General features: G+C 39.1%; 2 protein-coding genes across 6 annotated transcripts; both read right to left on the bottom strand.

Annotated features, from left to right (window-relative positions):
• Nucleotides 1-1883: 1883 nt before the first annotated feature.
• On the bottom strand, nucleotides 1884-7117 carry LOC131022014 (phosphatidate cytidylyltransferase 4, chloroplastic-like). Of its 4 annotated transcripts, XM_057951372.1 has the most exons (8): nucleotides 6567-7008; nucleotides 5636-5690; nucleotides 5172-5469; nucleotides 4486-4676; nucleotides 3165-3289; nucleotides 2927-3060; nucleotides 2643-2758; nucleotides 1884-2266 (listed from the first exon to the last, which is right to left on the bottom strand). In XM_057951372.1, exons 1-8 carry the CDS (start codon nucleotides 6858-6860, stop codon nucleotides 2175-2177), a joined length of 1305 nt encoding a protein of 434 aa, XP_057807355.1. In that variant the 5' UTR covers nucleotides 6861-7008; the 3' UTR covers nucleotides 1884-2174. The 4 variants fall into 4 exon arrangements, with proteins under 4 accessions (XP_057807355.1, XP_057807356.1, XP_057807357.1 ...); XM_057951373.1 differs by lacking the exon at nucleotides 5636-5690 and having other exon boundaries at nucleotides 5172-5473; nucleotides 6567-7117; XM_057951374.1 differs by lacking the exon at nucleotides 2643-2758 and having other exon boundaries at nucleotides 6567-7009.
• Nucleotides 7118-9538: 2421 nt separating this feature from the next.
• On the bottom strand, nucleotides 9539-13010 carry LOC131022015 (scarecrow-like protein 6). 2 transcript variants are annotated; one of them, XM_057951377.1, is made up of 3 exons: nucleotides 11861-12942; nucleotides 10371-11743; nucleotides 9539-9826 (listed from the first exon to the last, which is right to left on the bottom strand). In XM_057951377.1, exons 1-2 carry the CDS (start codon nucleotides 12519-12521, stop codon nucleotides 10398-10400), a joined length of 2007 nt encoding a protein of 668 aa, XP_057807360.1. In that variant the 5' UTR covers nucleotides 12522-12942; the 3' UTR covers nucleotides 9539-9826; nucleotides 10371-10397. The 2 variants fall into 2 exon arrangements, with proteins under 2 accessions (XP_057807360.1, XP_057807359.1); XM_057951376.1 differs by having other exon boundaries at nucleotides 10371-13010.
• Between the last annotated feature and the right edge of the window lie 3771 nt (nucleotides 13011-16781).

The following is a 16781-nucleotide window of genomic DNA, read 5'->3' on the forward strand; positions in this document are numbered from 1 at the left end:
TTACATGGAAGTGTGCGTGTGCCAAGAAATGTTAGGCTTGTCATCTCTCTCTCTCCCTCTCTCTCTCTCTCTCTCTCTCAACTTAAAGCTTATCTCTCTCTCCCTCTCTCTCTCTCTCTCTCAAATTAAAGCTTATCTCTCTCTCCCTCTCTCTCTCTCAAATTAAAGCTTATCTCTCTCTCTCTCTCTCTCTCTCAAAATAAAGCCATTTCCATAGATGCTTGGTGCACCATCTCCTCTTACTCCTCTTTAACTCTTCTCCATCATTTTTACTCTCTCTCTCTCTCTCTCTCTCTCTCTCTCTCATCAATCCATAGTTTCCCCTCCTTTTTTTCTTCCATAGTCCGCTTTAAAACAACGCATTCTTTCCTTCCCACACATATATTTTTTGTTTGGTTATATACCAAAACCCAAAAGTAAGCACTCATGTTTGTCCAAAAGCAACTTGTGGTGGGGCCCTTGATAACTATGCAACATTTCCATCATGGGTCTTTATCTCTTCTATCTCAAGACTCTATTACTCTCTCCTTTTTCCTACTCTTTTTTTTTTTTCCTACACCTTCTTTGCATGGATGAGATGGGGTTTTCTCTCCCATTTGCATGGTGCTCTTCCTATCTTCATTTGTTTTCCTATCCCCCAACAACTTTAATTCCCTCTCTCTCTCTATTAGTCTTCTTGATTTTGGGATGACTTATACACATGTATGTCTATGTCTCATCCAAGGTCAAACCCAAAAAATATTCATTGTGTGACAACAAATTATAGTGGTTGGTTTCCATCTCCCAATTGAGTAGTTTGCAACTCTTAGACATTTGGGCACATGAAATAGTGGGACTTGTTCTTTTCCTTTTAACTAGACACTAGACATTTTCGTCTTGAAAAGTGGATTCTCCACTTGGGAAGGAAGGATAGGTCTTAGTTTATCTGTAGGCCCATAAATTGGCAATTTTTGCAGCCGAAAAAGATGAAATTTATGTGTATATATCATCATCATCATCATCACTTTTTTCATCCAACTTGTCTAATTACTAGTTGAGCTCACTTAGTCAAAGGAAATATTATACTTGTTTCACCTTTTACTTACACTTATTTAGTTTTGTTCTTATCGTGTTAGTAGACGTAATTTAAATATAATTATGTAGTTGTGAGTCACCAAATGACAATCTTGAATTTGAGCACTTGTTTGAAAAAATGAGCATATAAAAAAATTAACAAAAAATTGTGGCTAATTAGTATAGCATTGGAGACAGTGCATATGTGTTAGAGCATCCACAATGGTTACACGATAGCCATTACACGATAGGGCTATCGTGTAAATGAGCTATCGTGTAACCGTTGCGGGAGAGGTTTACACGAGGGCTACACGTTCTATCGTGTAGCCCATTTGTTCATTGCGTGTTTCACACGCGCCATTATCATGTAAGTTATCGTGTAAGCTATCGTGTAACCCCACTGCAGCATCTTTACACCATGTGGTCCCCCATCATAAAGTAGGCTATCATGTAAGCTATCATGTAACCCCATTGCGGATGCTCTTAAGAGTGGTTGAAGAGACAAATTCACATGAAAGTAAGATGCAATTTTGGCAAAACCCTTTGTTTGGAAGCTGCCATGTTTTTGCTGGTTTTTTGAGAAATATTTTGGTTTAAATCATACTTGTTTGATATCATATTTTTTTTAATGGCCTTTTGTTCACTAAATATAGATAATAAGTTGACAAATGTCACTGTTTTTTGCTCAAAGAGTTGAGAGAAAACCCATTGTGTGATTCGTGGTGCCACTTTCTCTCTCTAGATAGGCATAGGTTGACATGTCTTTGGCTATACATCATTATCAACTGTAGCAGATAGCAACTAAAAATGATTTTAAGGATTGAAAATGATTTTCTGCCAAACTCAACCTCAGGCATTAATCAATTAAATGCAGCTGAAGATTTTCAGTATACAATGACTTGTTTATTCCAAACTTACACTATCTAACTACTGAGAGATTATGGTGCTTAGATTTGAGCATTTTTTATGTAAAAATGAAATATTTATTTGGAAGGAAGTTAGACTTGCATAATGGAAGCACCTGGTGGATTTGAAACACATTCTCCTTTTCCTGCTTTTGATAGCTCCAGTCAAGAGCTACCAAACATCCCGAAGTTACGATTAGCACGTCGTGCACTCGATCAAATTCCGTAGAGTGGGAGGAAGGTTTTCACGAAGGAGTGAGCAAGTGCTCCGGTGAAAATGTAGCTGTCGACTCTATCTAGTATCCCTCCTGCTTACACAAAACAGACTCTGAATGAGCAACGAATACGCACAACGGAGATGACTGAGTAGAACGTGCTAAATAGCTTCGAATACACACGTCATCTAATAAAACATCAAAACGGATACTAGTGTGCTGTATTGTAGCTGAGTGGCTGGTTCGAACGTATTTATAGAACCTAAGGTCATCTATAGTTAAAAAAAATCAAGAAAGGAAAACAAAAAATCTGTGATCACGAGATTATCACTGGCAACTTTAAGTGGTCCAAATATAGGTCAGCTAACAGCACAATCACATAGAGGCCACGGTGAATTGGCTACTTAACCGAAGTTAGGCAAGACAGACATGCAATAATAAAAAAACAAGTAACATATTTGGGTATTACCATGTCCCGGTATGAGAGATCCTGAATCCTTGACACCTGCATCTCGCTTGATCATGGACTCGGTAAGATCACCAAAAAGAGATCCAAAGAAGTTCAGAAACCCAAAAGCTACGGCACTGAAATAAAGAAACATATTAGTATATTTAAAAGGAAATTTAATGATGGTATTCTTTAGAGTTTCGACATCATGCTGGATCATACAATGGAGCAGGATACCAAAGTAGAAAGTATGGAGGAACAAAGATTTGAACTTGAGTGTTGAAACATAAAAACAAACCAATCACCTCAGCGTAGAAGTAGGCCAGGAGAAGACCTTGGCCAATAAAACAGAAGCCGCTATACAACCACCTAATCCAACAAGAGCTCCCTCCCATGTCTTTTTCGGACTGACTGCAATAAGTGGTGTCCGGCCAAAGGCCTGCACAAAATTCCTCAAGACTTTAAGACCATATATCTTGCCACCAAGAAACACTTTTAGGAGAAGAATAGTTGAGAAAACTAGTTCAGGGAAAAAGAGAGTACCTTGCCACCAATAAAGGCAAATGTATCTGCTGCAATAATACTACTAACTGAGATCAAGGTGGCCACAAGACCCACTGTCCACATAGTGTTTCCACCAAGAAGAAGAGGCCAAGATGCTGCAAATCCTGCCAAAACATACACATAGTTCAAATTTCAAAAATCCAGTACAATCTTGTAGAGTTCTAAAAGCATCTCCATCATATTTTGCCACATAACATCAGAAGTTGTATAAACTAAAATGACAATATAAGACCAGAGATCCAAGAAAAAGGAGAAAGAATTGACGAATGCTTGAGATTATGGGTAGTCATTCACTAGCTAATTTCAAGAAATGGTCTGTCTGGGCCTAATTAAGTATCTAACAGGGAAGAGAGTGTAGTAAAGTATGGCATAATGTAGTACACTGTCCAGGGGAGCTTGCGAAGATCTTTTAGTAAATCAAATTCTATCATCAGCTCGATACTCAGTTAAACTTATAATAGCCCAAAAACACTATGTTTAAGTCTCTAATCTATCCCCCTTGATCTCACAACATCCAGAATCCAAAAATATTAATCTAAATGCATACACAGACTTTCAGATAATCCAATTTGATACAGAAACCACAAAGCGTAACCAAATTTCGGTATGTTCTAGGCCCAGAAGACAATATAGGTTATAGAATAGCTACCAAGCCCGTTACGCTGAATCTAAGGAAGCATCACAAATGAAATCTCACTATCACTTATGGGACCTACAATTCGGAAGTCTTGCCCCTCTATCCCCAGCGGTCAATCTTCAGGGAACTGCATATTTCACTTGTTCAGTGCCTACAAAGAAACTATACACAGATGCAAACTCTTACGCTTTGCTGTATCCAAATAAATCTGTCATCCAGCCTTGCCCAGCTGCCTTACCATGTAGACATCCCAGTCCCTCCACTGACTCTAGGTGTCTAATACAATAAATTTTTACAAAACACATAGCAATGTGTGCATGAATGATAAAGTGCAGAACAAAAAGATTGAGCTAATAACTTATATAGCCAACTTCATGCATAGATGCACCAAATTCCAGCATAGTACAGGGCAAGACTAAATTATTAATCATGTTCCTACTCCAAACCCATATATTTACAATTTGCATATGCAATGCTCTTATGATTGTCAATCAAAAAACAAATAGAGAACTTATATAGCCAACTTCATGCATAGATGCACCAAATTCCAGCATAGTATAGGGCAAGACTATCATGTTCCTACTCCAAACCCATATATTTACAATTTGCATATGCAATGCTCTTATGATTGTCAATCAAAAAACAAATAGAGAACTGCCTTACGTGTATTCAGTGCAGGAGCTGCTAAACCACACCGCAGCTTTACCCAGAAGCAAGGAAGGTAGCCACAATAGAAAAGTCCAAACATGGTAGTACTAAGTTGAGAAAAACGAGGATTTCCCCTTTGCAGAAGGAGCGCCGTAGCAACAAAGAAGGCCGCAGATGTCACAGATACATCAATATGCCCAAAGTAACTAAAAGAACAATATTACTAGTGGTCAGCAAATTAATCTATCTATAAAATACTGCATCCAAAATTCTTCTCAAACTCAAACTCAGCAAATTTGAGAGGCAAACATTTTTGAGATGCAATTACGAGTTATGAATACCTAATCAATTTTGATACTCTACAAGTATTTTAAACTAAACTCTTCTGATTAAATCATTAATTTCCTTGCCCTCAAGAAGGTAAAATAATCTCGATACACTTTTCTTCCATGTGAAAGTTGCAATTTTTTCTTGGAGGCTTTATAGCCGCAATACCAAATACTAGGCCGTCAACAGAAGCAGTAATGACATATGTAGGAATAAAGCCGTCTTTGTAGAAAGTCATGTTTTTCAGTGACGAATAAAACAAATACTAACAGCACATAATCAAAACAAAGAGTTCATTTTCATTTACAAGAAATTGGCCACGTGCATAGCTAAAAAAAATAGCAAAACAAATGAAGTTAGCCAAAAACTCTTACAGTGTGAGCAGAGGCATAACACAACAGATAACAGAACAAGCTCGTGAAACATATCGAGGAGGAGGAGTCATTCCGGAAGCAATGCCGCGACTTCTTACCAGCTCAAAGTACTCCCTGGAACCAGCAAATACTGCTGCAGAAAGGGCTACCGTGAAAACCCACTCTCCAGCCAATACCACTCCACCAACTAAAACTCCAATGCCTAGTCCAAATATAATCCTTTTCCTTAACTGACTTGTTTTTTTTCTGTGTTCCTCATCTAAATCGCTCTCCCCAGATGATTGATTGCCTCTTTGAACTTCCTACAACATAGTTGTGTCAGTGGTCCAGCTAAGATAATACAAACTAGTATCAAAGAGATCATACCAGTGAAAAATTTAATACAAATGTATACTCGGCATCAGGTGTGGCATGAAAAAGAATATTTTCCATATCTTACTCCTATAGTTAAAAAGGATCCACACCCCTTAAATTTTGAAAAGATTTGCTTTCTTGAGTTCCTTCCAAGTGATGCACCAACTGCAGCAATCAAAAGTATTTCATAAGAGAGTGCTGATAATTCTAGAATGGGATAAGGTCCAAGTTGCCCCACAACTGTCTTCTAAGGATATAGGGATAATTCTTTGAACTTTGATTATAAATCTAAAGCTCAGAAATTGGGAGAAAATCAATTTGGGGGAAATTAGTTTTAGGGATGAAGTGCTCACCGGTAAATAGTTGTGGGGACAATTTGGAATCTCCTTCCTTTTAGAATTAGATGGCACAACATAGATTTCAACTTTTAGTCTATTATGCAACTTTCATAGCTTAGTTACACCTAATGACATATTATCGAATCGCCCACCAGTGGTCACTTTGTCAAGCATTACCGAAATATGGCACTCAACTTTAAGGTTTAACCCATTAGTGTAAGCCATGAAATTCAGAGTATTAGAACAGCCATGATATTACAAGAATCAAGTGCAATGGTTTAACAAAGTTCTTTCACATGCTCTTCTTTTTCCAAAGTTCAACATTTTCACCAACCTCACTCTCTCTCTCCTCCAAACATTTTTGTATGATCATACCATATTACAATGTTTTCTTATGTCAGCTAGCTCCCCTCCCATTGGAGAATGATATAGCCAGTCTAGAGAGCAGACGAAGCTCAGCAATTCTGGGCATGTACTACTTCAACAAGAGAGAGGGTAAAACAATACTTCATTTCAACCAAACACAGAGGTGGAATTCCTCTTGTCATTTTCTATTCCATTACATCCATGTATATTTCAGAATTTGAAAAAATCAAAGTGAAAAATGAAAAAATATAAGATGCAGGAAGGAGTTATCATAACGTAAAACATAGGGTAGAAACAGTTCTTCACCATATTTGTACATAAACTTATAAGAGCTTACCTCATCAGATAATTCACCGCCATCAATTCGCTCCGGCTGCTCTGCGCTAGCCACTCCCAGTATCACCCGCCGGCGTCGATTGGATAAAACCCCCCTAGGAGTTCTAGAAAGCCCTTGCACGCCACTGCCATTTACATCTAACTTGAACCTAATTTTCTGATAATTCGATTGTGCGGCAAATCTCGGAAGGGTTGGCCGGTGACGAAAGTGGGAGTGAGAACGGCCGGAGCAGAGGGAGCTGACGGAGAGCGGAATTAAAGCAATTCTATCCAATTCTACAACTTGCGAAGCCATTGCGAAGTGGAAATTGTTTCAGACGGAAAGAGGATGCATAGGCGCAGGTTGAGAAGGGCGGCGGCGCCGCTTCTGTTAGCGGCGGAGATTTCGGTGGAGCTGCACTTCGGGAATTGCAACGAGTTAGATGGCATAACAATGATGTTAAAAATAGATTTAAAATACGGAATATTTGCGTGTAAATACACGAACTTTCAGCATTTTCTAGTTTTCCCACGAACTTTATTTTTTGAATTTAAATACAAGAATTTAGTATTTTTCTGATTTTCCCTATGACGAAATATTCTGATTAAATTAAAATTGATTATTCTATCAATTCTTGCTATCATTCTTCCTACCAATTGCGTGAAACAACTAGAAAATATTGAAAATTCGTGTATTTACACGCAAATAATCCTTAAAATAAAATGATATACAAGTAGGAAGACTCAAACTAAAAGAAAAATCTCTCTTATTAATTTTTTTTTTGATATTATCTTTTATCATTTGGTTTATTTTATTTTCTATATTTTCTTTTACAATTTTGGTTTTATTTAATTTACTTTATTTTAGTCTATTTTTTCAATTTTAGTTTCTTTTGTTTATAGCAAAAATATGACATCAACCTGTATTTATATCTATGTCAATGTAATATATATTATAGATATATAAAAGCACAATTTTAATAAATACTTCTTAGTGTTATTTTTTAATTTTGATTTTTCAGTATTCCATAATGCCAATTTTGTTTTCACAATTCACACTCAATCCTATATTTTTATTTTTTTCAAATACTTCATTCGCGCCTCAAAAGTTTGCCTCAAATGGAGCAACACAAGTTTCACTAAAAACTGTTCAAAATTTACTATTTGATGGTGGGTCATGTACAAAAATAGTGTTTAAAGGATTATAAATATAAAGTTGATGGTGGACCGTGGACCATGTACAAAAACAGAAAATAAGGAGATTTTGGCACATTTTTTGGTATGCCTCAAAAATGAAATTGGGATAAACTTTTTTGAGACAGAGAGAGTATAATGTAATTTGATAGTACTAGAATGTTCTATATACATCACATTAAAGATCATGCCAAAAATTTTAATTTGATATACTCCCAAAAATATTAGATTACATAATTTAATTTTAATTATTTATTATTCTCTTTGTTTCCTCTTTTAGTTTCAAATTGAGAATGTCGCGAATTTTAATAAAGTGGCTGTGTATGTTGTAACTGGAATAAGAATCTCACCTTTATGAGAGTATTAAAGTGATTAAAAATTTCACCTACTTTTACTAAAAATATAAATTGATAATAAAAATATGCAACGATCAAAAATGAAAATATAAATACTAAAAATTGAAATAGACGAAGTATAAGTAATTTATAAAAGTATAATAATGAATAAACCATCTTACAAATAATTGATGTACGTAAGAAAATTTTACCTAAGAGTAAACCATCTTACAAATAATTTATAAAAGTATAATAATGAATAAAATATGAATGGGTGGAGAACACTTGAGTGAGATGAGAGACAAAAACTAAAGAGCACATTGTATTGTGTATTTGTGTGTCAGCAAAGAGTTGTTTAAAGACGCCTAAGTTTTCTTTAACAAAGCTGTGCTCTTTCTTAATTAATTAACATTAATGCAGGGCTATTTCTGTCTTTTCACTATGATTTTCAATTTTAGCTGCGATCAGGTGGCATATATATATGAATTTGTAAATTTGGTCGAAGTGCTAAAACTTTTTCAAAAAAAAATTGTAAGTGCTAAAAAAACTATTTTCTAGGCAAAAGTATAGTTGAATTTATTATTTTGATTCGTTCACAATATCATTTACGCTTCTATTTATAACAGTAGGGTTCACAAACTCCATTCACAATATTAATGAGATCCAAATTCCACTCACAACAATATCCATCACTTTCTTAAAATTCGTGCCGCCTACAAAGTGCAACAATATCGCGGACGAAGGGAGCAGTAAGCAAACAAATTGGAAAAGGGAAAGGAAAGAAATTCAAATTAAGATGAAATAAGGGGTTCGAGAGGTAGTAGTTATCAACAAAATCATTTTAATATGGGTCGTAGAGCACTAGCAAAGACAATAGGGATAAATAAAACAATCAAAATCAAAAACCACATCATTAAGCCCAAATGATCTCCCAAAAATATTAGATTACTCCAAAACAGATAATCAAAACTCGACATCAACACAACTCCTGTCCAAGCCACTTAAATAAATAATAGACAGATATACTTAAAAGGCAAATTATGAATCATTCAAAATAAAAGGGTGCTAATTATTGAAACCGCGTAAAGCACGTAGCCCTTTAACTAGCCCAAACATCTCGGTTACCATCACAACCATTCTTGAAATCAAAATATTCTTTCTTTCCCACGAAGCATGACACAGTTTTTTTTTTTGTTTTTCACCTACCACGCTTAACACACAAAATACCAATTTCTCAATTCTCGTGCCGAAAAGAACTGTATCATGCTTCATGAGACGGAGGGAGTACTATAAGATCATCTCTCTCTCTCTCTCTCTCTCACACACACACACGACATGGCCTAAATCTTAGAAAAAGAGGGATTAGCCTTAACAGCAGCAACTTCAATGGGGATTAAAAAAATGAAATGTTGGCATGCAAAGTAACGTGATGGAGAAACAGAGCCAAAAACATAACACAAAACAATTAAGTAACACCAAAATCCACATTATAATTGAAAGAGACATACCAATCATAGAAGATGCATCTACTAAATAGAATTTTGGGGCCAACAACCTCTATTTTGTTCAGCCATGTCCACACACCACACTCTCTCCCCTCTCTCTCTCTCTCTCAGTTCAAAGATTTGCATAACTAAATCAAACAGTTACAACATTCATTGCCAAATGATTTTTCACAAGAATAAATGTCTGGTTCTAGCAACGTTGGGATCAGATTCATATCACCAAAATGCAGCTTATCCATCTAAATCACCTACAAAAATCATAAAAAATCATATACCATCACCATCAACATGCTTATTCCTTAAACGTAAACGACTAAATAATTCCCATTGACTACTCAAAATCATATCTTGCTGCACAACAATCAAAGAGAATGAAAAAAACACATCAACTTCTTGATGGAATCACTAGGATTTAGGAACATTAATGATCAAAGCAGCAGATAAACAATATCAATGCTAATCCATAGGCACAATCAAAGAATGAGTCAAAAGGGTTAAATTCTTTTGTTTTCTCCATTTTCATTTCCCATTCCCTATGGTTACAAACACAATAATCTGCCTTTAAGAAGAAAAAGCAAGGCAGCAGCGAGAGAGTAAGCAAGATCGATCCGCAATTAATTAACATACGACATTGAATAAGATTAACTATATTAGAACATCCATTACTAAAATGTGGCCGGTTCATTCGAAAGTTGGAAACAATCCGCCCGAGTCACCAAGAAAATTAGCAGAAGAAACTCAGGCATGATGAATATTCATTAAATTTTAAGGCAGTAGTTGAGTTTGGGGCACCTTCTCGACAGGAAGAATCCGCGAGCTTCAGCATCTCCAGGCAGTAGCAGAGATGAGTTCCTTCCGTTGCCAACAAAGAACGAGAGAAGACTGCCTCTTCTCCACCTGAAATCCTCGAACAGGAGTCCTCTTTATCACACACTCCGCCTGTGATTCCGTGAAGTTGCTAAAGGTTATCGGGGAGAACCCTGACGACAAAAAGAGAGCCCTCCAATGCTGCGTCTTCTCAGGTGAGCGAAGACGGCCCATCACAATCTTCTCAATCCCCGGTTGGAGCAAGAACCTCTCAATCTTCTGCAGAGCGTCCATATTCACATTGACAGCATCAAGAGACTCGAGCAGGTTCGAGTAAGACTGGAGGGCGTGAACTATGTGGTTGGCAAAGGGAAGATCAGTCCTATCACACCCTCTGTCCACAGAGACGACAATCCTCGGGGAGAGCTGCTTGACAAAGCGCATGATCAACGGCACCGAGAATTGGTGATTGGCAAGAGAGCCAACGGGGAGATTCACTGCAATCGCCTCATTCTCTTGCACGTGGAACGGTAGAGACCAGGAAGCAGAATTCAAGGAATCAATACTAATCGCCTCAAACTCAAAAGCAATGTTAATCTCAGTAGCAAACTGGATGAGATTCTCGCGTGTGAGGCCGAGCTCGAGCTGATCGTGGGTGGAAGTGGAGGCGAGGGCGGTGATTTTGAAGGAGGGGGCGCCCCCACCGCGCAGTGCAAGCTCCTGCATAAGAGAGGCCCACTGCCCGCCATAGCCGATATCAAAATCGACAATATGAATCCGATCAAAGCCTTGGAGAACCTCAAGAATGGCTTGGTTGCAGGTGAAATTGGCGAATTGCACAAGAGGAGAGATCTCAGAGAAGGACTTGTAAGCACCAATCTTGAAAACAAGGCTAAAAGGGGAAGAGGTAGGCGTTGAAGAAGGGTTGTTGAGATGGTTACTATTAGTGTGGAGGAGCAGTTGCAAAGCCTCCTTGCAATAAAAAGCAGCCCTATTGAAAGGCTTACCAATGGGAGAGAGCTGGTGATTGAGCCGCGCCAATATCCCTTGCGCGAGTACTGGATTTCCGGTCTGGACAAGCTCTGCAGCCTTGAATAGCTGGTCGACTATGGCCTGCTGCTGCTGCTGCTGCTGCCCTAATTCCTCCATTTTGGGCTTCTGCCCTAATCCCATTGGCCTCTGGTAATGGGGGAGCAGCTGAAGCCCTCTCGAGATCTGCTCCTCGCCGGGGTTGTGGCGCTTCGCCTGAGGGGGGCCGAGCTCTTGCTGCTGCGTCAATGGCAGCGGGAAGAAGAAGGAGGCGTGCTGTGGCTGGTGGTTCAGGAGCAGCTGCTGGTTGAAAATCGGAGGCTTCATTTCTGCAGAGGAATCAAATGCAGTGGGATGATGAAGAGCTATTGCTCCGAGATTGTTAGACGGATGCATCGAATTTGGGGGAAATTTGAAATTAGCGGAAGAGGGAGGCAAGGGCAAACCAATCTTCTCAGCGCTGGATCTGCTGAAATTAGGGAGCGTGGGCATGAAGCTGCCCCCAAATTGGTCCCCGCCGAAGCCTTGATCCACAACCCCGAAGCCGCCGCTGAAATCGAACTCTGCGGCGGAGCCAATTTGGAGGGCTTTATTGAGATTGGCCATAGCAGGATCCTCCACATCTCCCATGACCCAGCGGATGAAGGCCTGCTCCTGGCTGGGGGAGACGGCGGCAGACTCCGACAGCACGCTCTCCCAGTCCTCCATGGCGAATTTCTCCGGGTTGCCGCCGCCGCCGTCGAGAGAAGGCAGGACTGGGAGCAGGTCGGCTCCGCCTCCGGCATTGGAGCTGGTGGCAGTGGTGGAGTCTTGCTGCCATTTCGGGGAAGGGTTAGTGTCCGAAACCGCCGCCACGCCGGCCGTGTCGGTAGAAGCAGCACCACCCCCGCCGGTGCTCCCGCCGAGAGATGAAGACAGTGTTGAGGAGGATGTGGGCCTGCTCGGAATCCTTGCAGAATCCAGCACAGATGTCGGCTCGCCGAAGCTGCTGCTCAGGAAACAACCCTTCCTCACGAAATCTGTGATGAAATCTCTGTTCTTCACTACGAAATCTAAGTCTAACACCCCCTTCCCCTCAAATTCAAAGGGTAAGGGCATCCTCTTCATCTAAATTAACCAAATCCCCAAATTCCACCACCTCCTTCAATACTTCCACCCCTCACCACAACCCAGAAACAAAAACACCATTCAAAGTCTACAACCTGGAGCACGCTTCCGAGAATGCAGGGAATTCGACAACATATACATGCATGTATGTATGTAATTATATACTCGAGGTAGCGCGATTTTCCCCAAAAACTTTTCTCAGGTGTGGAACATCAAGAAAGGTGAAGTGAAGAAAATGGTGGGTTTGCAAAATGGAGGGTTGGAGGAGTTGCTCTTGTGTTTAATTTTCTGTGGTCTGATCGATGAAGGAGTAGTACTGTGTCTGCCTTCTGTTTTCTGCCATGGATGGATGCGTGCAACATAAAAAAGTAGTAAAGTGCCCCCCCTCCCTCCCCCTTCATTCATCCTCCTCTCTCTCCTCACTCTACTCTGTTGTTTTCTTTCTTTTTATTTTATTATTTTTTCCTTTTCTTTTTTTGTTTCTTCACCCCTTTTTTAATTAATTTATGTGGCCTGTCTACTTATCTTTCTTGCTAGGGTTTCCCGCTAACCCCACGGCGCCCTACCCTTCACTCTTCTCTAGGGGTGTAAAGTTCGGATAGAGGATATCGGGTATACCTTCACTCGATTCGATACTTATGCGGGTATCGAGTACTCAATACACAGGGTCGGGTGAAGATATGCATCTTCAAAAAATTGCACGGTTATTCGCACATACAATGCGGGACGGGTGAAGGTGCTGTTTTTGTGTGATTTTGCGGGTCGAGTACTTGCAATTTACGGGCAGGTCACCCGACCTGCCCCAAGTTTACACCCCTACTCTTCTGCACTCTCTTCATCCTCAAATTTTAATTCTTTCTGCGTTCCACTTCTAAATCTTTAAATTTGATTGACATGTTCATGCAAATATTTGTACCGTCTACTCGAATATTGATTATTTAATTCGAACAATTTCATGTGAAACTCCTGAACAAATACTATATCTAGATAATACTCAATTATGTTATGACAAGGATATATATCAAAATAGTTGGGACGGCTAAAAAGGAATATGTCTCAAGAAAGGTGTGACAGAGGGAGTATCATTATTATAAAAGAATTATCTTACCGTATTTCTTTTGTCTACAAAATATCTTCATAATTTTTCATTTTCGTCTGTTCATGAAACATTTTCCTAATCTATTTCTGAAAGTAACTTTATTAATTATTATCCTTATAATTGTCATATATTTACACACATTATAACTAATGGATTCACTATTTTTTATTTTTTATTTTTATTTTAATTGAGTCATTAGTCATTTTCATTATTTTTTATTATTATTTTTCTAATTTGTATTACTCTTTCTTCATTCACCAAATACACAAATAATATTGTTAAAACATATATCCAATCCCTTTAAAAAGATATTTCCTGGAAAGATGAAATAATTTTATTTGTTATTCTTTTAATATATAGTATTTGAAACTTCCACCGCATAAATTTTAGTGCAATAGCTCATAAAATTATAATTAAATTTTTACGAAATGCACATAAAATAATGTAGCTCATGACTTAGATAAGATGATCACTGAAGCATTAATGCACTTTATTCTTACAACTCACTTGATATGTATCAAACTAATAATTATGTCATCGTAATTGGATACTTGCTGGTTAAATTTACAATCCTCCCTAAATAATTTAAGCAATAGATTATCAATAAATGTCTTTTGTCTGAATGAATTAGATGTCGTAGGAGTAGACTATGATAAAACTATACTTAATCAGAGCTAGTCTATTAATTATGGAATAATTATTACAAATTAAAAACGCTAATAGCCATTAATTAGTCGCCCTCCCCTATCAGAAATAAACCATTGAAAGTGTGCGTGTTGGCCAAGTGTAATTTTGGGTTCGAGTCTCCTTGACGCGACTTTTAAGTTTTTTATTTAATATTGTTAATTTATCAAAAATAAAAAATAAACAAATAAACAATTAAAAGTTGGTAATTGTGTGCAATGGTGATAATTTGAGAATTAGGAAAGAGTGCAAGACGCAGTGACAGAGCGCATGGAGGAAGGGAAATCTAGTGCTCTCCTTCGGTAGTTTTTATACAAGGACCAACAACGCAGTGGAAGGATGAACTGTCAGAAGTGATGCCCCTATTAATCTCGGAAATGCCTTCCTCGGTCGTGACCTCAATCATGTATGCCTCGTATATCAATGTGGGCATTCCCGCCCTTTCGCCGCAGCAACTTCTTATGTCTCGGTTTTTGAAATTGCACCTGACAACACAAGATAATGGAAAAAATGTTATTGTTTATGCTCTAAGCTAAGTTTTGAAAATATTGAGACCCAATCGATGGCCGAGATCTCGCGAGGGGGACAGTGGACGGATCAGACCAGGATCTCGATTTTCCTTCTATTGTTTTAAGGGCTTATTTGGTTGTAGCTTATTAAATAGCGGTTAAAGGAGGGGGGGTCTAGTTTGTGAACCAATGGGTTCTTTTTCATTGACTGTCGTTTTCAAGCGTCTGCCAGATAAGGGTAATGAAGTAAAAAATATATATATATACGCAAAAAGTAAAAGAATGATTTTTTTCCCTTCCGCACCCTCTCAATCTCCTACGCGCTCCCCAAGATGGTGGCCACGGCGGTGGACAAGGAGCTCAACGCTGTCGCTCTTCCTCATGTACATCGAAACACACCAAAATCAAGGTGCCTTCTCTTTGCCTGAATACCGCTGCCCTCATATGAAATTCGGCAATGGCCCATGTCTGCCTCTCTTCTCAATTTCTCTAAACCACGCATAATCGAGGTAAAAATGGAGAGGCAGGGGCCAGGGGACGGGGGGCGTTGAGGCGGCAGTGATAAGATGAGGAGAAGACGGTGGTGGAGAGGGGACAGTGGCGGCGGTAGGGCTGACAATTTTCGACACGACACGAAAGCACGACACGAAACCGCACGAAATTAATGGGTTAGTGTCAAGTCTTATCAGGTTCGTGTCCTTATCGTGTCGACCTGATAAGAACCTGATAATTTCGTGTCGGGTTCGTGTCACCTGATTGAGTTAATATTATTACTTTTATTAAATATTTATTTTAAATTTTTAATTCTTTCTACACTTTAACCTTTAGGATTTCGTGTTTAATCAGGTTTTAATCATATCGTGTCGTTATCGTATCGTGTTGTTATCGTATTCATGTTGGGTTCGTGTTCGTATCGAGCACTATCTTAACAGGTCGTGTCCAGGTTTGGCCTTATCAGGTCGTGTCGATATCAGGTCAACCCGATAACGATCCGACATGCATGATTTGCCAGCCCTAGGCGGCGGGTGGGAGAAGGGGAAATTAAGGTTTGGGTGTGGGGGAAGGGGAAAGACGATGTGCATTTTTTTTTAACCGGGCCACCTTCTGATCGTCGTCTTGCTGCAATGCCAGACACATCAGATTGATTGTCCCCCTATCTCATTTTCTCTCCTCGAATTCATCGTCCCCATTCATCTGAGCCACACCGCACCCCCATCTCGTCGCCCTCCTCCTTTTGCATTGAGCCACCGCCTCGCTACAGCGTCGCTGCACCATCGTATTCTCACAGTTCTCTCTCTCTCTCTCTCTCAATTCTTCAATGCTCGACCCTCGATGGGCGATGGTTGACAAGCGGTGCTCGAGTCGAGTGTCAAGTGTCGAGCGTCGAGCAATAGTGATGCTCAATGCTCGACACTCGAATGCTTGACGCTTGAGTGTCGAGCGTCAATCATTAAGTCGAGTATTCTAGGGTCGAGCATTAATTTTTATTCAAGTATTGTGGTGTTGGATTTGTGATTTGATGGTGATGATAGTGGTAGTGAATTGCTGGTGGTGGTGTAGATCTGCGAAGCACAATTATTGGCAATGGCCCGTGGTCGTTGGCCGCCGTCCGCCGCCCACCGCCTGCCAGTGGGCTGTGGTCATCAGTCGACGATGATCGTCAAACTTTGATAGATTTTTTTTTCTCTTTCTATATTTTTTAGTGATTTTTATAATCTTAATCAAATAAATGGTTCATAAAGACAAAAATATTCTAAATAAGTACTTTTTTTTTTGTCAGAAAAAATGAGCTATTATAAAGGAGGAAAACTGGTACGAGGAGGTACCAAAACCAAGAGTTACAGCAAAAGATTCAGAGGGCCAAAAGAGCACCAAGAAGAAAAATTATTCTCCCAAGCACAAAAAAGAAAAATCTTGTTCCAACTCCACATTCTAGCAAAAATTTCCAAGTGGGTATTATGAATGAGC

Source organism: Salvia miltiorrhiza, chromosome 4, assembly GCF_028751815.1.
Source record: "Salvia miltiorrhiza cultivar Shanhuang (shh) chromosome 4, IMPLAD_Smil_shh, whole genome shotgun sequence".
NCBI lineage: Eukaryota > Viridiplantae > Streptophyta > Magnoliopsida > Lamiales > Lamiaceae > Salvia > Salvia miltiorrhiza.